The 27,231-nt window shown below is 37.1% G+C and overlaps 1 protein-coding gene across 1 annotated transcript in view; it reads right to left on the reverse strand.

Annotated features, from left to right (window-relative positions):
* Positions 1-430: 430 nt before the first annotated feature.
* Positions 431-27,231, reverse strand: part of LOC149802880 (protein CFDP2-like) — a 54,022-nt gene continuing 27,221 nt past the window's right edge. The window contains exon 2 of the mRNA XM_089953845.1: positions 431-579. Coding sequence (XP_089809971.1) covers positions 431-579 — 149 coding nt within the window. The remainder of the gene's footprint in view (positions 580-27,231) is intronic.

Raw genomic sequence — 27,231 nt, forward strand, 5'->3', positions numbered from 1 at the left:
AAAGCAAATCTTTTCTAGGCATATGAGTGGCCTTGAAAAGGGCCTTTGGGTTCTTCTTCTATTCTCTCCACTTCTTCCACAATTTCCTCACATTCTCTAGTATTCCCTTCTTCATTTATTTCTCTGGCATCCAATCAGGGTGTTCCATTAATCTAAATCTTTCGTGCACCTTGATCCAGTTTAGATTCTGTCTTTCAATGTCTTCTTTTTTATTTCTGTTTTCTTTGTCTTTTCTCCCCTTTGCCCAATTATCTTTTATCTTCCTTTCTCATCATTTCTTCAACTTTCTTTAATTGGTCTAATCCCCTTTCCACATAAGACCATTCTGACAAATTTTCTATTTGTTCAAAAAACACTTGACTTTCATCACACCATCAAGTGCGTCCTTCAATGTTGCAACTCTCACATACTTAGGGTGAATGAAGCCTCTTCAGCTCTCCTTTTCCTCCTCTATGATATCTCTAATCAAATCTCTCGCTCCCTTCAGACTGGTCACAAAGTCTAGGCTACCTGGATACTTCCATTCATCTGCAAGAATTTCCACTACATAGGCTTCATCCACCATCCAGTATAAACTGTCTTTCAAATTGTTTAACAAGTCCATTTTGAAAAACGTGCTGACTAGTCAACGCATGGTGGTCACACTAACTGGCTGATGGATTGAATTAAATTAACCTCGATTTTTCCAGTCAGGGCATGCTCGACGATTTATTCCAGCAAAGCTGGATGTTTAATTACTCCTGGGGAAGCAATCAGTGTCTCATCCCCCAGGCATTTATGTGTTCAAAGAACACTGTTTACCTTGGCCATCAGGTCGTGCGACTAATTAGTCCCTAACGACATCAATGTAGGACCGTCATGAGTGGGAATGAACCCACCACCCACTCATGATAACAAGTTGCTATGCAGTTGCGACTGAACGCACCTGGTGTCAACCCAAGCAGTATGCAATGTCCACTACGATTGGTCGGCAGCAATGACGTCACATTAGGACACCTGGATTTCTGACGGGTGGAAATAGTTTCACATCTCCGTCAACGTACAATGTCAGACAGAGGCAAGGAAGGGAAGGAACTCGTCAAGCCAGCCATGGATGTCGTGTACTCCCAGTATAGCCAGCCCGTACTTTTTTCAAATCGAGTCCAGTTATGTAAATGGACAAAATATGGCAATAATGTGTAAGCCACCTATGCAATTGTTCAAATCAACTGAGTCCGAGATTTTGATTAAATGATTCATTCTAAAGTTGGAATTTTGTGTACACCAGACTAACAAAGGCTCTGATTTCTATACTTCAAGCACGGGCGTGAAGGAAAACATTCCTTCCATTACCATCCAGATAGAAGAGAAGAAAAAGGATTATATCCTATAAAAAGCCACAATATCTACTATCCACACAAACGTATGCGAACACATACAAACCCAGAATAAACTATCCAAAACCCCAACTCTACTATCAACACACAGGAAAAAGATTAAAAAACTATACTATCCATAAACCCCAGAATATACTATCCACACAGGGAAGAGAAAGAATCCACATTATATACTATCCACACAAACGGACGCTAACGCATACGAACCCAAGTTATACTATCCACAGAGACGTGTTGAGAAAAAATCCAATATATGATACTCACAAATCAGAAATATAATATCACACAGGGGAAGAGTAAACAACAAACACCAAAATATACTACCTGCACAAACTTACGCAATCTCATACAAACTCACACTCTACTATCCACACTGGAAAAGGAAAAAAAAACATTAAATATAATATTCGCACAAACGTGCGAGCACTCATACAAACACACACTCTGCTATCCACACAAACGTACTCGCATTCATACCAACACAGACACACACACGCGCAATATCACATCAGTAAAGGAGTGATTGTTTATAATCACACTACTCGACACTGATACAAATTGGCAACTTGAATAGTCTCGTTTCTACAGATCTGGGTAGCCATGAGAAGGGCTGTATTTCGATACTCCAAATACACCTTTCTTAATGCTGGCACCTCCCAGGCCCGGCACCACAGACACAACACCGAATTAAATCGTTGTCCCAATTGATTGTTGTGGTTGGGAGCGCAGACGGTGCTTGAGTGGTTTCACTATCATACTCCTCCATTTGAGGGATAGTGAAGACTTGTTCCTTACTGATATGCCACACTCATGGATGTTCTGGCACTTTTCTTCATTTTCTCAGTTTTCCGTCTTGTGGATAACTGTTCTTGGTACTGGTGGTAATGGATGTTGTAGCTGTTGTAGCTGTGGCTGTAGCAGACGTGGTCGTGGTGTTTCTACAATTGCCTATGGAGGTGTACTGACCATTGGCTTCACCTCACACAAAGGTCTTACCATCAGGTGAGGCAGGATCACTCTTTTCTTTTCCTTCTCCTCTTCTTTCTTCTTTTTCTCCTTTCTCTTCTATCCTAGCCTTTTCCTGGATTGTCTTCATAACCAGCTCGTCCAGGAGGTGCCAGGCTTATTCCAAGTGCATCTGGAGTTCCACAAGCTTGGTGAGACTGCTAATCTTCCTTCAGTTGATGAATCAGCAACGGGTATCCAGGGTGACGAACGCTTTCGCTTTATATTTGGGAATCGCGCACATGATGGAAAATATTCACTGCCACCAAAATTTACAAGGTTCATTTGATCAGCAAAGAAAACATGGAATTTCCGGACCTAAAAGTAATACTTACTCACTTTGTAATTACAAACACTAACGTGCAGACTATTTTACGAACCAGGGAAACAAAGTGCGTATAGACACACATCTAATTTTACATAAAACATAGAAATGTAGTGATTATAGACACACGTCTATTTTTAAGCTTTCTAACATACAATTAGCAATTGAACTAGTATCTCTTTTCTATAGTATTTGGGTAGCCTTGAAAAAGGCTGTTTTATGGACAGGGAGCTATGGCAATCTTTCATTGTCTAAGATTGCGTCCCCGTCTGACGTTAGGCTTTCCCACAGGAGAGGGCATGCTTCTTCGGAAAGAGAAGGAGAACTCATTCTAGTCTACACGGCAGTCGACAAATCTCTGTCTGGTTACTGCTGTTACTACTGCTGTCGCTATTGCTAATACTCTCTCTGCTTCTGAAGTCTGTACATCTGTATTGTTGAATTCTGCATTCAATATGACGTTCACCGTGTGGGGTAGAGGTGTTTAAAACTGAAGATCCACACGAATTCGACCGGAATTCATAGGGTGGAAATATCAAGGTCGCTGTCTTGGTCAGGAGTGAAATCAAAGATCCCCAAAGTGTAACCTTCTGCATAAACCTCTCACGTAATAATGTGACTGGTGTTGGTTCGTAACTGTCCGGTGGCTTTGTACTGAGGCAAGTACGATCTCAAGTAATTTGACTGCTCAAACTTAGGTTCGAAGGGTCTGGTACACAAGGTCTTGCCATAACAACTGACTTCAATCTTGGATACGTCGTAGTGATAAAAGTTGAAAGGATTTACATTCTTTAACTCTGTTGAAGTCTGTGTTGCTCACAATATCATTGCTTAAACGTTTGGGTAACTGCCCTTGGAACAGATGATCTTCGATCATATATCGCTGTCCAGTGGGTATGGTGAAAGTTTTTACTTCCACGCATCAAATCTGATACTTTGCAGTCGTTCTGCTCAAAGTGTGACTGATGTCGTTTATCACTTTAGGTAACAGTTCCACACGTCGTACACAGAGTTTGGCTTCCTCGATGACAGTTTTGTGGGCGTTATCAGTTGCATCCATCAAATGGAAAGCGGTACTGATGAGACTTTGTCGCAGACGAACATCCACACCATTCCGCAAATACTTTTTTGTAACATGTCCAAATCCATCAGTTCTAAACTTTTGATGAGTTCCTTGATTCTGTTTTGTCGTTCTATAAATGTCATACTTTTTGGATTTATGCTAGTTAGATTCGTTTAAGTGACGTTATATTGGCCTGGCGTGTCAGGTTTCCATACCACCAGATGAGTGTTCTTTGCTTCTTTTCCGTACGTCAAGAGATTTTCTAGGTACGCTCTGTAAACGTAAGTATCCATCTGCTAATGACCAGTTTGTTATTCAAGTACAAATCCACTGAGCTGAACACGGAATGCATAAAATTGTTGACTGGAGCTACTGCTTCATCCTCCATAGGATTACCATTCGAATTCTGAACTTTGACTTTCAAGTACAAGCAACTGCTTTTCCGATCGATGCAATCTTCGGGCTGTCATTTGATTTCTAATTCGATGGGGGTTGATCCTGAATCATCATAGTGGGTGGCATGGCAAACAGATCTAGTTCCGACTTGGAACAGACGCAAGACTATCGGTGCATCATTTTCTGTCTCTGCTTTTTAATGTCAAAAACGTTTAAATCTCGGACGGTTCTTCTTTTCTTAGTCTTCCTAGCTTTATGAGTATGAAGGCTTCTGTTGTTGTCGTCTCTTTCTACCGTGTCCTTGCTGTAGCGTCAGGGAAATAGACATGACTGAGTCGGCACACTCTAGGGCATTTATAGGAGTTTCCCTAAGACCCAAAATGTCTTTGCCCGTTTTCAGCAAGACATATTGGCCTGCTCTCAAGAAAGCTTTGTGGCGGTTCTGTTTGTCGATGATGACATTTTTGAGAAATTCTTTGCTGTTCGTCAATGCGGCATCTTTCAAGGCGTGCAATCCTCGTATCAATATTGGTGTCATCACCTGCGCCACCGAACGAAAGGCCGATTTCAGCATATCTCCCAAACTACGTCATCGCTGTCGAGCGACTCCTTGGTACACTGGATACATGACGTTCGATTCGTTAGAGAATAGTTTTCGAAAACGGAGTTTCACCGTAACCTTTCCTTTGGAGAATGGAATATTTTGTCCCAGATCTAATTTTATAGCAATGTTGACAAAGTCGAAATACGACTTACTGACAGGTATATAATGAGGATGTGCTAATTCGCGGTGAACGTGATGGGTTTTTCCACCTTCCTCATCAATGGACGTGGCAGAATCCACTTTGAAAGGAAAGACACTCAGTAACGGTACGAAGATGAGTCCGACCACGTTGTACTCTTCCACATCGGAGTAAACAAAGATCAAATTGAGTCCTTCGTTCAGTTCTACCGGGGATCCAACCGCTTTGTGAACATCCATATTTCTGTTGATCTTCGGGCTCAAATTCTATGCTACCACCTCTCAATGTCCACACAAAATTTCAAACTACCACTACAATTAATGCCCAATGTTTTGATATTAGAAACTTTCCTCATTAGGCGACAAGCCACTTTATGGTACTCAATCTCAACACTTTCTTTTTGGCTCTGAACAGGGCATTGCCGAACGGATCCTCGAACCTTTCAGGATTTGTGTCGACCAAATAATAGCCTGACGAGATTTGTAACCTATAGATAGAGAATGACGGATTCTTTGCTGAATTTATGATACCTGAAAACCTGATTTTATTCATATCCTGTTGCAGTTGGTAGTTCTGGATTTCAACTTGAAAAGTATTTTGAGTTTCAATGATGTTTTCAATTTGTGTAGGGTGAATCAAATTTACCAGCGCCACTTCCCAGTGGGCATCGTGATTCAATTGTTTGGCCTGTGATAATTTGGCCGTGTAACAGCACAACGTATTGTTGGGAAACACCTCCATGGAAATGTAGCTGGGTAAGGTTAAGTAAAATTGGTTGTTGTCGTTCAGAATTCCAGAGTTCAGCTGCATTCCGAAGGGTCACCCGAAGTCAGAAGAGTGTTTAAAAGAGGATTGTTTTGGTGATTGTTGTTGGGTTGCTGACTGGCGTTAGACACAAAGCTCCCATCGTTTACGTTCGAGGAGTATTTCAGAGAAGGATTGGGAAGAAAGTAACCAATGCAACAGCTCAGTAAAATGGTCCACAGTTGAGTGTCTCCTTGTTGCAAACTCAACTTGGCAATGGCAACACCGATGACACAATACACCACAAAGATTTAGCGGAAAAAGGCGATATGCGTTTTCGGCACACGTTCTCCACAGCACTCCCACAAAGGTTGCTTTTGTAGATATTGCAGAGAAGAACTCGATGGAGGAGTGGTCACTGTGATATTAGTGGTTGAGGATGTAAAGAAGGGCATGATATTCACTTCTTTTTATAGTCAATGACTTGCGAAGTGACAATCCAATAATCAAAACTGGGAGGACATCCTTTTTAACGTTGTTTGACTACTTTGACTCTTGGGGGGAAGGAATGCCACGTCCTATACCTCGATGACAAGATTAGTTGTACGCTTGAACCAGGTGAGGTAATACGTCGATGTACTTGAGAATGTGTTGATGTACAAAATATTTCAACATGCATTCTTTCAAAGTGCGTTGAAAACGTTCCACTATGCTAGATTTGGTTTCGGAATTCTACAAGGTGAAAAAGTGAATGTCACGTTTCTTCAATTCTTTTTGGAAAGCTTGGTTGAGAATTTCGGTGTCTTTGTCAGTTTTCTCAGTGAAGAGGATGTCGACCACTTTGTTTCAACACCAGTTTGAGATCTCGCACTAATTCACTGCTCGATTTGGAAGTCAATGACATGTCCCATGCAAATGTAGAAAAGACGTCGATAACACAAAACAAATATTTTGTAGCCACAATTGTAGGTGCAAAATGAGAGACATCGGCTAAATCGGCTTGCCATCGATGCCTTCCACTCGGGTGCGACACCTGGAAATTTTTCTTCGAATTTGTTTGTGTAAGGTGTACGTGGCTGGTTCTTGTAACCATCATTGCACTTGACCATTGAACGAAGACTTTTCAGTCGATTTGGGCAGCACGATACCATTTTTGAACACCTCCTTAACCTGCAGGATGGGATGGGATGGATCATAGTAACTGCTAGCTAACACATTCTCCATTTTTGTTAATATGTCACCCACTCTTAACTGATACTACTCTTTATTTCGTGTGGTATATTATTGGCTTCTAATGGTTTTCGTGTGCGGCGAGCGATAGGTGTCGAGGAGCACAGGGGTAATCTTGTTTAACTTCTGTCTTCACCTTCCTTTTCAATTTTGTGGAAAAAGGGGTTGCTATCATCTTTTTAATCCGTCCATTTTTAGATGTAGGTGGTGTTGTTAACTTGTGTACTTTCTCTGCTGGTGTTGGTAACTTAAGTACTTTTTCTGGTGGAGTTTGATAATCTTCGTCTCCTTTTCATGCCTTGGTCACGGGGTAGTGGCGGTGATGGAATTTCTATCAGGGTCTTAAAATCTGTCAGAGTCGGCTGAAACATTTCGTCTACAGCTTTCTGATGAAAGAGTTGCAGCCGTTGCAACAGTTGACGGTACCTTTGCGACTTTTTTGTTTGGGAAATCGTTGCGATCCATCAACGACTGAAATTCGTGTTATAACTGGGACATATCGGAGGATCGGGAGGCAAATGTGGAGTCCGTTGTTCTTGCCAACGATGAAATTCCATCCATCGTTTGTAAGGAACCATAGTCAGATTTCATCCATCCATTCAATTTCAATGGTCACGTCTGAGATATTTGAACTCCAGAGGTCCCTTTTATCTTCTTGGTCCTTTTTATCTTGCTACCTTGAGTCGTCCTAGCATTGTTCCCAATATTTCTTTTAGCAAGGGTGCACACAACATGGGCCTACTGCCTCCGCGTTGTGCCAACATCTTGTTATTTTGACGAATCGAATAGGTATTTTCTTTTGGACCGTTTGGCGAAGGACATGACGATGTTTGGCTAAGCATTCTTTCTGATGTTTAGACAAAGGTATCGTGCCTTTCAAGACATTCATGCAACATTCACACACGGTATCGACGACGTCTTTTGAGGATGTTTAATTCAGTTGTTTTCGCATGGGTGAAGGAGCTTTGGACAGGAGAGACAACATGTCCTAATGTTGGCATGTTTGCCTAAACGAGTAGTAAGTCTTTTCCTTTTCTTCCTTTTTTTTTGCCGCAAAGTGGTGTGCACTTCTTTAGGGGATATCTTTTGGCGTTCAGGAGCACAAACACACTTATCCAATTCTTTACCGCATGTCTTAACGTCGTATCAACTTGATGACAGTCATTCTACGTGGTGTAGGGGTCCATAACGAACTAAATCGGGACAGTTCTTGCTTGGACAACTCCGGTAATCTCTGTAATATGCCCGGTCACTCTTGGACTTTGATTTTGGGGAAGATACTTTGTGAGAAGCTGCTACTACAGATAAAGAGGAGGAGGATCTTACCACTACAGGAGAAGTTTTTTGTAGACGCGTGTTTCCATTCTTACATCAAAGGAAGAATAACGGATATCATATTGGCATAAGTGGAAGACTCTAAGGCTACTGGAGATATGGTCACCGTTGCTGAAGGTCGCGGTTTGCGAATGAAAGGATGCGTCGTGGCCGAAGTGTCTCTCGTGCGGGAAGAAACTGTTTATTCTGGGCTTGTCTTTTTTGGGACTTTTCTTTTTCTTTTTCTGTGGGATTTTCTTTTTCTGGGGCTGTGACCTGGGTTTGACACGGTTGCTCTTTTCTTTGTTGGGATTCGTTTGGCTCTTTTGAGAGTGGCTTTTTTTCGTGGTTAGGACTTTGAGGGCATTGGTATCCCATTTTAAGAGTGAGCGAATGATGACACCTCCTAGAGAACCACTAATTCCAGATTTCAAAATGATTTGCTATTTTGTTTGCGTGTGGATGAGGAGAGCGGCCAGTTTCGTCAAAGCTACTTTGTTTATTAAAAAGCGTTTGATTTTATGTGGAATGTGAATGATGCCTTGCAGTAACTCACATGATGTCACAGTAAGCCATCATAAGACTGCTTTGAGACTGGCTTCTAAGAGACAAGCACGTATTTGTGGATTTGTTTCGCGACTGATGCCGTACAAGGCAGGAATCAGTTTGGCTGGAAGATGAGACTGAATGGACGTCATGTTGACGCTGTGTGAGGAAAGGGATGTGTACAAGAACAGTCCATCGTCTTGGCACCTGTGGTAAGTTTTAAATCCATGAGTAAATAGGCGAGTGGGTTTTGAGTAAATAGGCGAGTGGGTTTTGAGTGGCATCGTCGTACGTATGAATCAGCTAATTTGCTCCTGTTTGACTAAGATATGCACTTGCGATTTACGTCTAGGGCTTTTGAACAAAATCAAGTAATGAGCCTTCAAACTGATGGTGCGATGGGCTGTACTTTGTTGAAACATATTTTGCGTGATGTAAATGTCGCTGCCATTACCACGATGCCCTTTGCACGTAAACCACATTTTAATTTCTTATTCGTCTTCTCCTAACATGTCGAAAATGACCAGATGGGTTTGAATGGGGTCAGACACGATTCCATCTTTTTCGCCAGGAATGCCCTCCACAAACATGATGGAATCGCTTTGACTTTCTCGCAAAAGGCTGTACGCCGATTGCCAGTCTTTGTAATACCACACGATCCGTTGAGGTGTACGATCGTTCAAATGATGTTTATGTTCGATCAAACGTTTGACAAATTTGGTTTTGCCTGAACCACATGTTAAAGGGATGGCGAAGATAAAGGGGCTTCTAACTGGCACGATCAACGTGTTCGTCGATGACTTTGAAAGTAGAGGTAGAGGTAACAGAGACAGCAAATATAACCATGATGCAGGGTATACCACTTTTCACACAAACACATATAAGACAAGTGTTGTTTTTTTAAAATACTTTTTCAGGTAACGTTTATATTTTACAAATTGAACTAGACTAAAGACAAAAATACATAAAATCCAAATAAATTGTTAACAACAGCGATAAAATACACATCAGCGATCAAATTGGACTATGAACAAGTCACTGTATAACATTTTTTTGGTAACAAAGGTGTCTTAGGGACAGTGTGTAATATTCTCTACAATGGGTACAGTCATACAGGTGTCTTCTGGGAATGGTCTTTTGGGAATGTCCATGACACTCTTGTCCAAAGGGGGTGGATGTCCTCGGTGTCAAGTTCTTCTTCTGGCGCTGTCACTAACACATGTTTAAAAGTTAATTTTTTCACTGGACATTTGAATTGATCATCACAACTCTTGGGCATAATTGGCCACTTCTTTGGTCCATGGCTCGTAACCCCCATTTTTCCAGTCACGTACATCTGTCCAGTGAGGTTGTAAGTCGCAAGCTGCACACACATCGTCGTACGAATCTTCAGTACCTGTGAGTCTACGAATTTCGTTCCCGTATAGATCGAAAAGTATTCAGATAAAAACTTAAGGCTTTTAACAAAATGAGTCACTCGTGGACATTTGAAGCGACCACTTTCATGTTTTATTTGGTTGTAAGTACTGTTCGTAAAGAGTCCACAAGGAATCGACTGGTAATATAAATCCCAGAAAGTAAGTCACTAAGAAACACACAACATGTCGACCCCAGTTCATGTGACACAGTTCTCGTAATAAGTGTTGGTAATCCTCCATCGTTTGAATACTGGCATTGATTTCCTTCCACGGAATATATCACCACTGATAAAGGTCGTGACATGGTAGGTCGTTTTTATACCTCTTTTTGTCTAGGGCAATAAGTGTCCTCTCTGCACAAAGATGGTCGTACTCCAGTGGTGAATCTGAATTATTTAGTCAATAACTTGCACATCACCACATACCGTTCAGAAGTTTCCTCTTGAATTAAGTTTACGTTGTGTACAAGAATTTGGTAACGTTATATCTCTTCCTCTGGAATTCGTTGCGGTATGTCTGCCCTGTAGTAAAAAGAATGAGTCACAACAATGGAATCCTTCTTGCCCACGTCTAGTTTAACAATGTCTGACCACTGGAACACTTTCGTGTGAATGTGTCCTCTAATATCATTCAGGTACCAGTGTTTTTCACAACGGTGACGTGATCGATGTAATTGTTCTTAGCGTTTCACTTGTATTTTGTCCAGCTCTCGGTAAAAACGTTATGTCAACTCCACAGGCAAACCACGAATGTTCTCTTGTAAAGTATACATGATCATGTCAGTCATTATTATTATTTTTTAATCTTCTCCTATAGCGAAATTAATGGATATAGTGAGTAATTTCTTACCACTGGCATTCAGGGTAACGGTCAGGAATGTCAATAAAATCTTCTAACGTAAACGGTTCAAAGCGGATCCAGAGACATTTGACGAGTTGTTGACTTTTTTTCATTTTCCTCTTGTGAATTTTTCGATACAAAGAGCTGGAAAAAACCTAGAACGCTTGTCGGGAAGGGGACTTGCAGGACATAGACATATATAAAGGTCGTGCAAATATAAACACATACAACATACAAGATATAGATATAGATTGATGAACAAAAAAAATTGTTTTACGCAAGAAAGCATCTTTTGTAGGCATATGAATGAAAAGGTTCTTTAGATATTTTTTGTTAACATCATTCGGTTAACATAGAGGGCATCTCAAACATCTTCTCTTCCTCAAACGTCTTCGGAATTTTGGACCGTAGATGATGACTCTCTTCAAACAGCCTTGTCTCTCCACATGCGTTCGTCTTTTCCAAACTCTCGAATCAGTTATCCGGAGAATTGTCCATGATGATTTCACATACATGGGTAAGTCTGTACGGAACAGCATCGACGATACGAGGGTAGATGATTATACGTTCGTACGAGAACAGGTGAAAGGAATGAAGTGAACGGTGTTATTTATAGTGGAAGAGCTGATCGAAACGGATTGAGTTTTTTTCGCCATTCCAAACACGAGAGAGGTATGTGACGTCACATTCGCATAGATGCGCTAGCGTTTGTGCGCAGTGAATCATTGCGAGAGAATTTTCGAACATGACGGAAACTAAGAAGACGATGAATTGCGGTGCACTGGCTGTGGAGACGAGAAGCGATAGGATAAAAGCGGCTAACAAAGTCAGCACAGTCCTTCTTCCAGAAAAGGTCGATTTTACCTGGCATTTAGTGGATTTTCTTTCTTCTTCGCAAGAAACTATTCTGGTACAAGTATCATCGCTAACTTCTTCTTTATCTCACGTCAAGGAATTTAAACAGAGATAGAAAGAAGAATTTGAGAAATTTTTACAGTAGCAGAAAGAAGCAGAACAACCATTTATCCTTGAACAGCAACAACGATAAGAAGAGGCAAGAAGAAGGAAACGACATGAAGACATCTCAGCAGAGACGAAACAAGGTCTAGGGAAGAAGGAGGACAATGACAGGCAAACAGTAACGGTACTCTTATATATTTTAGCAGAGTTAAGGAGATTGAAACAAATGTATCAGAATCCTTTAATAAGATCCGAGAGAAAAAGACCTTCCCGAATCATACAACCGAAAACTGTTACTACGCCTGCGATACCACCTCTAGTTATTTCCACCAAATAATCGACAGGAACCAGTCCAGAAGTACGCCTTGGTCGTGGCAAAGGCTTAAGGCAGTACAAGAGGATTGCATCACGTTCCTGAGTTTATTTTTTAAACAAACAAACACCCAAAGGACATTTTCAGGGCCACCAACCTCTCTCGAAAAGAGCGTTAATTTTGCCAAAATCAATAAAAACTGGAAATCCTTTTTTTGCCCCATGATGTACGTGTTTGAATGCGTGAGTGTAGGCCAATATTCTAAAAAATCAATACCAAGACACTATTAAATTTTCTGTCTTGTTTATTCTGTTATAAATTTTACAATCCAATTCACAACGCAACACTTTAAAAAGTTCATATACTTCTTCCGTTTGTTTGTTCACTCTCTCTGTTTTTTTAATTTCTTCATTTTCACAGGTTTTTTCTGGTCTTCTTCCTTACTTTCTCCTCATTTAATTTTCTTCTCTTTTTTCTCTCTCTGGACGTGTCTGGATTCTTCATTCTGGGAGGTACCTCTTCTTCCTGTTCTGATTCCCTTTCTTCATCTTGATCCTGTTGCTTTCTAAAGCATTCTGAAGACTAAGGTTCTTTCTCTTGAAAATGATAACAGGTATCTTGACTATTGTCTTTTCTGACACCCGTCTTACTTTTATGACGGTCTGGAAATATGTAGCCCAGTGCCCATTCTCCTTACAGATATAGTAAGTATCGTGACTTTTATCTCGAAAGGACGGGGAGTATTTCTTCGGATTGTCTGAAAACAAAATCGTATGACATCTCGCTAAGCTCTGATCAGAAGATCGAGCTGTTTTATCTCCTCCATCACTCTGGTCTGTTTGAGAGTGAAATCAATACTGGAAGGGAAAGACACTGACCCTCTATATATGGAAAACACTGGTCTGACATTGATATAGGAACCCATGATGTTTACAGTGTAGTAATTGACTGTTTGCAGTTAACGTGAAAAGATCGCATCATGTCGTTGAGAAATGAGAAGAAAGTAAGAGACATAAACGTGATTTATCGCCTAGCACAGTAGCTGAAGTCTTTGCTCAAATTCCATCCAGCGATTTTGAAGATGACATGAGTGAACTAGAATCCAGAGCCTGATAATCTACATCCAACCAAAGTTCACCACCATAAGTAAGCCATGAAAAGTACTACCATATTCGAGAGACGGAAAAGCGCTTCTCTAGAACATTTAAAACCACAGCCTACCTGTACACGGTGAAGTTTAAAGAGTTTAAATCCGAAGTACCGTAGGAGAAAGCAGAAGAGTTATTAACGAGGTGTAGGATTCTTTGTTAACCACATTGAAACGGCAATGTGAAACCAAAGAAGACGATCGCATGCGACTTTTCATTCATCACGACAGTTTAAAGTCCCCGTTTGGATCGAGTTTAGCAGCAAGTCAGAACTGATACCTTTTAAAGTCATCGACAAGATTCAACACGTGACAATATACGGAACAACGTACCGAACGTCCTAATGTGACTTTGAACGGAGTCAAAATCATTTCCATGCAAGTGGGACAAGTGTAGTTTAAAGATTCTATGAGTTATTTGGCCATGCCTTTGAATCGAACGCTTAAAACATTTAGAATGACAGAAATGGCGAAACTCCTATTTTTCACACTTTTTCAATACCGAAGCCAATCAACATGCAGCTCTACCCCATTTGCCTGAGGATCACTAATACGACCCCGACAGCATGCGTACCGAAAAAGGAGAAGCTTTCTTCTACAATTGAAACAAGACTCACGCATCAGACCCCTTCGACATTTAGGAAGAAATGTTAAAGTACTGTCGTTCCGACATGGACGGAGTATTTGACAGAACCTTCCCGCTACTTCGAGATGATTCACGACAAAACCAAATACATGAAACACATGGATGTCGTTCGTGAGGACATGATCTTAGTCAATTGCAAAGAAGGACAGCACTTTGTAGAAGCCGACGAATTTGGAAATGTCATCATTGTGGCTTAAAATTGCACGAATCTTTAGAACTGTTAGGAGATCCGTCTTGTACTTTGAGGCAGACAGTTGCATCTGCATCGATCTCATGGGTCCTCGTTACTCGAATGAGACCGTTTAGGAGCCTGGACAGACGAACACCCCGACGACAAAATTCCAACATTTCCTATGAGTGTACCATTTGGTGCTGTACATGCAAAAACGAAGCTGATGTTATCCGTGCACGGTCGCTGAAGTTGCTTAATGAGTTAAACTGGCTTACTTTCAAAGTGGAATCACATACCACTGGTTTCTTTATGTGTTCAAGTATATTCATAACTTGTTTCGAGACAGAATAGCTGAAAGAAAACTCTATGTTGATTACTGCCTCTGCATTATATAATCTAAGATCACTGGAATTAACAATTTATTTCTCTCACAGGACCAAACTCTACAATTTTCAATCAATTTATTCAGGTTCGGAAGGTACTCATAGAATTTTCTCTGCTGGCTATATCAAAAGATGAAAGCAATTTGGAACATATGTTATCTTCTTAAATATGAATTAGTTTAAACGTCCTCTAAGTGTGTATCGATGTCCATATGAGCATGCGTGTGTGTGTTTGTGTGTGTGTGTGTGTGTGTGAGAGAGAGAGAGAGAGAGAGAGAGAGAGAGAGAGAGAGAATAAATTGGACTGGCAAAAATATGACGTGTATACGTTTCCGGATAGGATTTATTTCTTTCGGGTCTTCTGCCTTATGACTGTATTCTTGTTATTATGTGTAATTGGGGGAGGGAGCATGCCTGTCTGAGATTACCAAGGGAGGTTAGTGTTTATACTGCTAACTGACTTATTCTTTTCAATGAAATAATAATTATTATTATTTCCTTCATGGAAGAGAAGTTAATAATATTGTAAATTATCAACTCCCAAAGTAAAAGTAATATTCATGCCGGAATTTAGAAGATCGTCTTAATAATTGTACAGCCTGTGTCTGTTGTCATCCTTATTAAAAAAAAATAACCATCAGGGTTTATTTTACTGTCATTTGTATCTCCGGGAAAGAAATATTCCTTGAAATGCACTCTTTCCATTCCTAGCATCCATACCCAAATCAACCTTCTTGTCAACTATCTGAAACGGATAATCAATTAATATATGACTCAACTTTACAGTACAGCCATGGCACCAGAAGATTCAGCCAATATTAGCCAACTACATCTTAACGATTAATTAATGATTTTCATCGTTGCTGATCCGCCTTTCTCACTCAATCCCCACAGAATATTCTTTATATATTATTGTTGTTCTCTATCTGATACACATTGAAAGTACAGATATCTACTGAAACAAAACCATAACTGCATATGAAACGTAACAACTATGCTAAACAATACTTTATTTTTAAAAAATCATATACACCCTTAGTCCCCACACACACGCACGCATACACATACACACTCACACAGACACAAATACAGATCGTTTATACTAGTATTCACTGTCCGAGTACTATACATTCAGACTTAATCTGAATTGACTATTTGGTTGATAAATATTTAGGCAATAAGACACGTTGAAAATAATTGTGATTTTTTTTAAATTACCAATAAAGCTTAAATTATTTAATCTAATCTTTAAGTAAATATCACATGATAAGTAACTGGAAAACAATGACCCAGCTCGATTTACACTAAGAATGACTGCTCCGGGGATATTACTAGTCAAATAAAATGTCTTATCTTTAGGCGAAAGTCACATGGGAGTAGAACTCATGATATTTGTGTCTCTGACATCCTCGAATATGGTACATGCAAATTACTGTACCAGTAACTGAGCCGTGTGTTAAGCAATCAGTAGACACTTTACTATTAACAATAACTGTGCTACTTCTCAATAATGCTAAGAAATTATGAAACGCAAGTATAATAAATTGAAAACCATCTATTTGGGCCAGATGGTATATTTTTCATTATATGAAATTCATTTATTCTCTCTTTTATTGTTAGGAAAGGGAAAGAGTAGCCATATTGCGAACGTCTCTACTGAAATCACACCCTTAAAGAAGTTGTTCTGATATAAATCCATTAGCCATTAATTAAATCAAATCTTGACACAAAAATAAACATTAAACAGGATACTGCCAAATTCACATCCGACACGTACTTGAAATTAAATATGCAAAGAATTAAATGTATGTGTCGCAGAGAGAAGACTATTTTCCAGACTCCCATGAGTTTCAGTGATATACTACATCCTAATAAATAAACATCTAAGTGCATCTACTGTAATATGCATGATTTCAACAAGTACCTATTAAGTTTCATCTCCATAAATTTTGTTAAAGTAATTTTGTTTGATCGATATCATCTGCTGATTGAATCCTGTTTTGTCAGTGAATCGTCCGAGCAGTTATTGATCGAAGCGTGGCTAAAACTGTACCACACACAGTGAATATATCAGACTTATCCCCTGGGTGTCTGTTACGCTGCGGCTATCTTGTACCTGACGAGGACAAGGTTATATTAAGCGTCATGTTTTACTTAACCTGCAAAATAGTAGTTTTATAAGTCGCAACAGAAACCTGTCTGGTTATCTTGTGCTTAATAGCGTTTCATCATCTCTCTTTGCACATCGATATATACCCAAACATGATCATTTAATCCTCCTTATAATCTCAATTTACTACCTTTCTGTCATGATATCAACAGATGTTATAAAGAAAGTAGTTACCTTTAGGTAGTTCGACATTTTCTTTCATTAGCCGCTTCACTGCCACTGAATAAATAGCACGATCTTCGCAAGCCAAGAATCGTAGATTCTTTTTATAGTAATACAGGGCTGAGTGCCAGAGAGGATCATGTCACTGATATATGGAGCTTGTATGATATTTTTGCAACAAAATTCCTTTGTTTCTTGACATTACACTTGCGTATGACGCGTGATGTCATAGCAAACGTTGTTCTTGCCTTCTACCCATTTCGAAATTTCAAAGGCAAAAATTTTAGAAAGATCCCTTGCACATCATAAGGCTGACATTTAATAAGAGCTGATGGCATATTGTCGAAGTAAAATGCAACAATTTCTGGTGAGTGGCTTGCAAAGCTTGCCTTATGCTTTTGTTGGCAAAAGGGGTAAGTGTTGCAGAGCAGGACTGATTGTGCAGTTACATTTTTTTTTAACTTCTAACGGGCGATTTTAATATTGAGCTTGCAAATTTTGATCGGATATGACAGAACTGGGTGGTGCTTGTTGTTATTGTAGTGTAAGGCGTTTTTATCGGTGAAGGTTCACAACATATTCCCAGGAGACTGATAATTAATATAGTCCGCTGAACTTACCGATGTATAAAAATATTCTTGATCTGTTTCACATGACCGCTTATAATAATGACAATAATAATGATAATAATAATAATAATAATGAGGACATTGTGTAGCGCCTAATCTTAAGAAGTTATAAGCGCTTTACAACATTAGACAACACCTACAACATAAAAACATATATGATCTTATTACAAAAAAAACAAACACCATGAAATTAGAAAACATAAAAAACATGTTGAAAATATTATTTAAGGTAGCAAACGTTATTAGGTCCTTAAGTTTGTTCTTGCTGTCGAAATAAGTGAGTTTTTAAGAGCAATCTTGAATGGGATCACTGTGTCTTTGTGTCTAATACATCATACATATGTATATATATGTCTATATGTATATATATGTATATATATATATGTATATGTATATATATATATATATATATATATATATATATATATATATATATATATATATATATATATATATATATATATATATATATAGTGGCGACCTGAGACAATTCCAGCAAAGAATCAAACATCGAGACTCAAACATGAACCACCAAGATGGTAGCAGATGGTCTTTGAGTTCATGATTTCGACATCCAATACAAACATAAACTTGGCTGATCTAAAATATATCTGGCGTGCCTCAGTTTACATGCTTGTAAATCTGCGCAAACGTTACTGTCAAGTTCAAAGTCAAAGTCATAAACTTGCATGCTTTTTCATTAAAATTCTTACTTGAATCAATGTAATGGCTATAATACTACAAGAGCATGATAACATTTGAATATAGAAAAAAGGGTCGGTAATTTAAAATCGTCTTATCGATTATTCGGTAATGGATATGCCATGCCCGGGATCATACATACGTGTTGCGATATGTCCAACCAATCGCAGCACTCAGCGCTGACTTCATGCGATAATAAATGGTTTAATATCTATAAGAAATGTCCACGCGTAGATTGCGCTAATGTGGAAGACTCACATTGCTGGTATGAAACAAGAGATTCGTACACGTCATGTCATCGATTAAATAATACTGATTATCCAATACTCAACCAATGCAAGTCCTCCGAAGTGGATAACAGCGTCTTTCATACAGGGAGCTAACGTAGCATCAGCCATATTTTACCATACGTTTCCGCAGTTATGGTCACAATTATGAGTGGAAAAGTCGTGATTAAAATAGAATTGTAAAACACTTACACACGCCCTTGCTTGATCTTAGAGGTAGTTTATAATACTCTGAGGGCAATAATAAATTGAATATAAGATTCTTGTCCGAATTCATCTTTTGTACCTACAATTTACAAAAGCTTACATTACGAATGCATGCAAGTGTTCTCACTGTATCCTTTGTGGTGTTGGAATGTCTCCAGTTCTGTGTTATTCACAAACAATAATACAGTGTCTGAATTAATGAAATGTCTTTGTCCAATAATTCTATATGAGCACTCACATTTTTCTAGGAAAAAGAATTATCTTTAAGAATCCAAATAATTCGAATAAACATTAAGATGTAATTTCCAAAATGACAACAAAAGAAACTCCTTTACGTCCCAGTGTTTTATGCCTGGTTGAGAAAAATATCTATAAACAATGATTATGCTGTAACTCGAAAAACGCACAACAAATTCCCGGATGAGGGTCAACTTTCCAGAATCTTCAAGAAGTATTTACGTATAAAAGCACGTAGTCCCAGAATGTCCTTGACAAAAACCAATGATTTTATTCTAAGAATAGGATACAAATAAATTGTTTGCTCGTCTCAGTGATTTCTGAAACAAGGTCGGGCACTAAGTCAAAAATAGAAACAGTGTTTCTATTATTAGATGTTTATAAAAAGAGTCACGTGAAACTGAATTTTCTGGAAAATATCAAATTCCTAGTAAACCAAATTACCTTACTTTGACATGTAATTAAAATAAAAAGATTTAAAAATTTACAATTAAATCAAATATAAATTAAATCAAAGATACATAACATTTGTCATTCTACTCAATTGGAAGAAAATGCGCCTAATCATTCACGTTTCTGTCACTTCCTCGGGTCATGAGCCGACTAATATGCACTAACGCTTGTTAATAATAACTGAAAAAGCACAACAATAACTGGAAAACTTGCTAAAATACTAAATTTAAATTTAAAAAATCAAACACGAATTTGGTTTAAGTTTAATTTAACAAAAACAAATATAAAAATTCTGTGTTTACATTATCAAAATGTCTCAGACAGATACTCAAGTCTTATCATATATTTTTATCTGAAATTCTGTTCCTGGTATTATTGAAATCTCTAAATTTGTGAAGTATTTGACAACGATACAATGATCTATGAAACAAAGATATAGACTCTGTTTCACTGATTTGGTAATATACGTGATAGCTTGACGTTGTGTCTGACTTTATGCATGACAACTGACACAGCTTGCTGTGTACCTCCAGGAACCATTTCAGACTTTTGATTAAACGTTGTAGCTAATCATTCTTGCAACCTTCCAATGCCTGTTTTTCATGTCGCAACCAGAAGCGTGCAAGGACAAGGTCAAGGTTTTCACTAGACAGATCAACTGTTTCATCATATCAAGATGTTTAGGATATTTTATGTAGCTTGATTTGCAGCACTAAATTGTTACTGAATATTCATTTGGTACAATAAGTAAAACATAAAATTATCTCCTATTTTCTTATATTAACAAAACTTACGGCGTAGCTAGAGTACAGTAAGCAATATCTTTGAAACTCTGGATAAACAAATGTGACGTTTCTTGACAAATGGTCCATGCCGAGTCGTTCTCCGTCATGTTACTCTGGGCAAAACAACTGCCTGTGATTGCCCCGGTTAAATAGATCGTTTTATTATTTATATGATGTTAAACACCTAATCACACAACTACACACAAATATACACAGCAGCAAATGACAGTTTATTCAAAAGAGCTGGTTCAAAATGACTATGTTGATCCTGGAAATTATAGATATGACAGAAAAAATGACAAACAAAAGAGGTGCAGAGAGCTAACCCAATATATGTCAAAGAGGGGTTATAGCAAAGATAAAATAGTGAACGTGATACATATAGCCCAACAAACTCCGTGCTGACCTCTAAAAGACAAGCAAAAAATAAAACGTGGAACAAGCACACTTTATCCTCGTGTTTTACCCAGAGAACCCACAAGTAGATTGCATCATTCACAAACATTGCCACTCTCAAAAAAAAGAATTGATTGGAACTCGAAGCATGGTGGAAACAAAATATGCAACACGCGCCTACGCACAAAGGAAAGAACCTCATTTTCAAGCTTAATCAAGTGTGAAACGTTTAATATTGACAACCATACTGCAATATGCAACACAGAAAATGGTATCTGCCTCATCACATGCAAGCTAAATAGCACCCAATATGTCGGCAAGCGCTGAAATTAAATAATAAAATGAATCCCAACAGATCAAACTTGCAAATCAATAAAGTGGAAACGCGCCTAGTGACGGAACATCTATTTTCTCCCAGCCATACTTTCAATGATGTAACCCTGGCTGGAATAGCCCATAACTCTAAATGTTACACAAAAATAGGAAATCCAAACAAACATATTTGATTCGCTGGCTCCAAACAAAACCCAGCTGTTTAAATCAATTAGGATTCAGTCTACAAGTAATCCAAATCATATTGTTTTGACATTAATTCTCAAGCCCCTGGTCTTAACTCTAATTTTTCTTATAAAATTAAACGATATAAAATATACAAATTCATTCATAAATTTATTTAAAAGCGTTTTGATGTGATTTTCCGAAAGTTGACAGAAAAGGGAAAGCTATGCGGTTTTATTTTCTCTACAAGGTATAACATCAAAATGAAATCCTGACAATATCAGATTTGGATCTCGCTGATATCTATCCATGATTAATGCAGATCTTCACCTGGAGAAGTAGATTTGGTATTACAAGCCGCTTTTAATAGGTGCTCTTTGTCAAAATATGACGCACAATTCGATTACAGATAAGGTATTTATAAATATAGTAAATCAAAAACTTTATAACTAAAATTTTGTCAGGATCGTGTTGTGACCAAATTGAATATAGAAAAAGACAAACAAAAAAGGCACATAAAATGGAAAGACGGAATGAAACGAGAAAGGAAATATAGTAACGTCTTTTGCAATACTAGACATTTATATTGACTCTGGAATATTGCTTTAATACTTTTCACAAACATTTTTTCATAAGAACATTCATGTTCAATTTACTACAAGAGAAAATGTAAGTAATGACTTAATGAATATATAAATCATGGGTACGTGTGTAGTTATAAGTGGACCGATAGACTGGCAGTGAATTAATATTGTAACATTCTGACAATATAATAATCATGGTCAATTTTATTCAATTGTTTCTTTTTTTGTTGGGCGTACAGAACATGGTAACCATCTGATAACGTTACTGAGCAGTTAAGACTATTATGTTTTCTATAATTAAAGATCTATTTAGGATAATGCAAGTTAGGAAATAAAACATACTGGAAATAACAGTAGAAATCAAACCTATATTATTCCATTCACTTCCAAATGCACCATGCAAGATTATTCGTTGTACTGTTTCACTAAGACAGTAGTCCTTAGAGAAACACAATAATTTATATATTTCAGAACTAATGTGCATTTTGTATGAAATGTGAATTAATTTACACTGCATGAGAAGTAACCTACACATATATAGTTCGAAGTTATCATTGATTTCATTCAAAAACGACACGTTAGTCTGGCCCATGATTACAAATAGGCAGTCACCATATGACATGTTGGTACTACAGGGTCGAACTCTTGTCTACATCGACATATGTTGTTACAACTCCAGGGTTGTAAACTAAGTTACAGAAAAAGCAAAGTCACCAAGTTTAGAAAAATTCAATAAATAATGTATTTCCCTAGAATACAAAGCGAAACTATTGAAGAAACGTGCATTATTGCGAATTAAATATCCAATAATCCTAAAGGCTATACAACAAGTCGAAAGGATAGAGTGTTCCGAATGAATGCCAGTTCTGAATATGCTGATGTAATAATGGTTTTATGAATCACAATGATATAAACCAAGATGTCTTTGAATGAATTCACAATAATTCCAAAGAAATGTTTCTGTCCAAAATGTCAATCAGTACTTTATAATTCCAATGAATAATTTAAATATGAAATTTCTCTACGATTGTACCAGAACACAACTAAAAATTATTCTGCACTGACATTAAAATAGAAATCAATAATTTTGATTATCAGGACCTTGTACAAAAACCTAAGGCACAATAAGATAACCAGGCCATATGTCATTTTTAACATCAACTTAGCAAACAAAATCGCTTGATCAACGTTCCAAGGTCATTATCAACTCAAATTCAAGTAAAGAACCTATTTATAACTTACAAACAACACAAACAAGAATAGTCATATAGGCCTTTACCCTTAATTACAGACAAAGGTCAAGCACACAACACAAATTAATTATACAAAACCATGGTAGCACTTTTTATCTAAATAATACACTATCTGTCATTCAAAAACGTGTTTGAAGTCAGACTATAACGTCACTTCTAAAAGGGTTAAGGATTTGAAATATGTATGTAAATCTATATTAACTGCAAAATCTAAAGAATGAAATCAGTTTAAATATGTAAATCAAAGATCATAAAACTTAGTGCGATTATGAGTTTGCAAATTGGCTTGCGTTTTCTACGCGTTACTCTCCATTTGGAGATTACGTCATTAGAGGTTATAAAAAATCTTATGCGTGGAGCTTACATATGCCTAACAGTTGAAAAGTGTATGTGAATTACCAATAAAGGCAGAATGGTGTAGGAATAAAATGACTGACATACAGATAGGAACGTCTGTAGTTCGAAACTCTGTAAGGTAAGCAAATCTTTTGTTGCAAGAAATAGATATATGCCTTCATACGATGTGTCAGAAGGGAATACGCCATTATTTGTAAATCATAAAATGAGTTGCATAAATCCTGAAGCACAGAATTAACATATGCTGCACACATTAAGCGGTGATATAAACTTTGAATTTCATACTGATGCAAAGGAGTTAAATATAAAAATAAAATATTTCTTGTAAAATATATCAAATTGAGGACCTCGGTGAAATAGTGCACAAAAATGGCAATCGTTTAGAAAAAAATCAGAAGCCCTTTTAATGTACTTTCCGTTTGCAAAATGATTAAGTATGATGACTGAATAGAATCATAAAAAAGATTTAGATATTCAGTTCGTCATCAATTTTTGAAAGAGTATAGATTTTGTGATAGCACCAATTAAGAATTTTATTAATTTTCCAATGGCAGTAAATCATGTTAAAGACGATCATTTATCAAAACATTCTACAATTGGTTTCAGTCAAAGTACATCTAGATTTAACGAGCATTATTATAGAGAAACTCATTAACATGGCATACAGGTTATAAATGGAAATTTTTATCTTGAAATAAAAACCAAATGGATAATTTTGTTGACAGTTTATTCTACCTATTACATTTCAAATTTGGACAGGAAAGAAGCAAATATACGAATTGGATGTTTGATAAGAGACAAAGATGTCACAGAAAAATAGGTATCAACCATTTTGCGGAAATTCGTATATATATATATATATATATATATATATATATATATATATATATATATATATATATATATATATATATATATATATATATATATATATATATACATGAATTGGTTAAGCATAAAACAAATTTATCATAGAGGCAATAAGACACCTTCTTTCTGCTGAGGAATGTACGTTAAACTCACAATGTGACCAGTAGATAAGCCAGCAAAATGCGACTTGGATAGGTACTGTCATTGGTCAAATGAATGTCTGAAAAATTAGAGAACATTGGGGCAAATTTAAACTGTATTTGATATTTAGTTAAGGTGTACAACATATTTCAATCATTATACATCCAATACGTTGATAGTACCTAAGAGAGAGAGAGAGAGAGAGACAGGCAGACAGACAGGCAAAGAGAGACAGACAGAGAGATGTTTTTTGTGTATATAATTCTGTTTTGTTTTTCCTTTTCTCTCACTCATCCATCTTGTAGAAAATATAGAAAAATATGCATATAGACATTCCAACACCTGGGTTCATACGGGTTTATTTGAAACGAATTCAAGGATAATTCAAAGACAGAACCCAAATTCTCATGGAGTAACACAAGATCAAGATATAAGCTAAAATAAGTTCTAAACTAGGTAAAGTAAAGAGAAGAATACAAGATAAATACGCTTAAAGACATATTTAGCACTTATTCAGTGGAACTACCAGTCACAAAATTTCACAAATGCTGCAATCCAAACTGACATGATGCGTAACTAAAACGGGAACCACAGATACAACAAAACAAGAAACAAACAAAAGTCCAGAGAGCATACAAATGTGGGGAGTGGGAAGAAACATCTTAGCAGCCTTTCAGTTCTTCCTGCTATATAATTTCATTTCTAATAAAACATTTGTACCTCATTATCACTTAAGACTGATTTGCATATCCATTGTGTTTTATCGAAGATTGACAGTCATTTCATTTCATCAAACGAAAGCACAAATGTGTTTCCTTTTATTTTCTGCTCTCGAACGGCAAACATAAAAGGTTCGATACTAAAGGTGGTAAAAAATGCTGACTTGCATTCTGAACGCGCAATGGAGCTGTCATGAAATATGATCTTAACAATGTCGGACACGTTTTCTCAAGAATAACAAATTAAATGGCTATCGATAGCACGAAGTTTACCTTTTTTACCTATATCAAACAGATATCCCCATATTCATCTGGTTTAGTAGGTAGTTATGACTAATTTGATGGTTTAAGCAACAACTGCAACTTAAATATTTGTCTAAAATTTATACGTTGCTGACATTATTTATTCGACGCCGTTGTTAAAATGGATTTATATGCAATATTTGTATGTAGAGTGATCCAGTTGGATAGGAATACATACATTGTTGTTGTATAATATAATTACATAGATCCAAATATTTCAAAACCATTTGTCTTAATTATGTAATTACAGTCATTGAATGAAAGTATACAGTATCAGCTACACCATTCTTCCTTAACACTAAGTCTCACCTACTACTTAACTGGTACTACTTCCAATATATTCTTATATCAATGGCACATCTTCATGCTAAAAATTAGAATATCAACCTAAAGGGATTGATAAGATAATACTAATCGCCATGTTAAAAACTGCAATATGAACATATGAGGGCTGACACATTAATGCGAATTTCCATGCTAAAAGTTGCAATATGGACATCTATGGATTTACAAAATAATGCGAATCTCCATGCAAAAATTGCAAAGTGAAAAACTGGATTTTCTCAATAAAACGCATCTACATATTATAAATTAAAATATAATTATTTAGTAGACTTACAAAATCATGTGAATCTCCATGCTAAGAATTGCAATATGAATATTTAGTGGACTGGCAAATTTAAAGTAGTATACAAAGTTTCTCACACAAAAAATAATGTCGAAGACGAAGCAAAGAAAATAAATTTTATTATACTTCAAGATTTTATATCATATGGATTATCGGCCTCTAACTCTACATTGTGTCATACAGCGTGCTTAATTTGTCCATAAGGTTGTGCGCCATCATATTTTACAAGCAAGAGGAGAAAAATATATCTATTACATTTTTTATCATTCAGACAACTACAGATAAATATATTTATAAAAGGAAGGTAATTTTCATAAACTGATCAATCAAGGCGATGCATCTGTGTTGATTGGCTGATTAAATAAAAACATTAATTGCATTCACTTTCTGTTTATTAATGCCTCAGTAACATGGAATACGACGTCAGAAAGTGCTACATAATGTATAATCGATTCGTGAAGAATTGAAAACAAAATCGTTATAAATTGATCATAATATCATGTCAGAAACCGATCTCGTTTTAATCGATTAATAGGACGATGGAAGATTGAATTGCTGATTACTCATTGTCGTTAACGGCCTACTCGTGACATTCAGTTCGTATTGATCTCTGTATAACGTGTAACAATGTGTGATCGTCTCCCGCATAGCTATTTTCCAGCAAAGAGATGGACCGTAGAGTAAGTAACAATAATATTTTAAAATCCATCAGAGAATTTTACAAGTGAACACAGCTTTGAACTCCGTTTCGTTGTTCCTGTATTAGCATATTTACATATTAACTAATCTAAAGACAAAGGAAAGGCCGATTGACAGATTGATAATCTATTTAATGATATTTAACAACTTCTTATTGATTTGTGTTTCCTTTGATTTTATTGAGCTGGAATATATGAGAATGAATTTCCTTATGATTTGTAGTTTTCCCCTTGTCAAAGACTGATGATATTGCATGGTAAAAGGAAACCCTCCCTAAAAATATATCTGAATTTATTACATTTCTACCACATTTTCATTTTTAACCATGCTGTTTGATGCGACATTAAAGTCCGACTCGAGTTCGCGTCGAATGATTCGAGGATAACTGCACTAATCAGAGAGGAAAAGAGCCTCGGTATGACTATACCTGCATAGAATATATCAGTCTCGAGTACAGATTGTTTCAAATAAAAGGATATGTATTGATACTATCCTCGGTGATAATGATGAGGCCATTGATTCTAAGACAT

This window comes from Sinohyriopsis cumingii, chromosome 3 (assembly GCF_028554795.1).
Source record: "Sinohyriopsis cumingii isolate HCF-2022 chromosome 3, ASM2855479v2, whole genome shotgun sequence".
NCBI classification, from domain to species: domain Eukaryota; kingdom Metazoa; phylum Mollusca; class Bivalvia; order Unionida; family Unionidae; genus Sinohyriopsis; species Sinohyriopsis cumingii.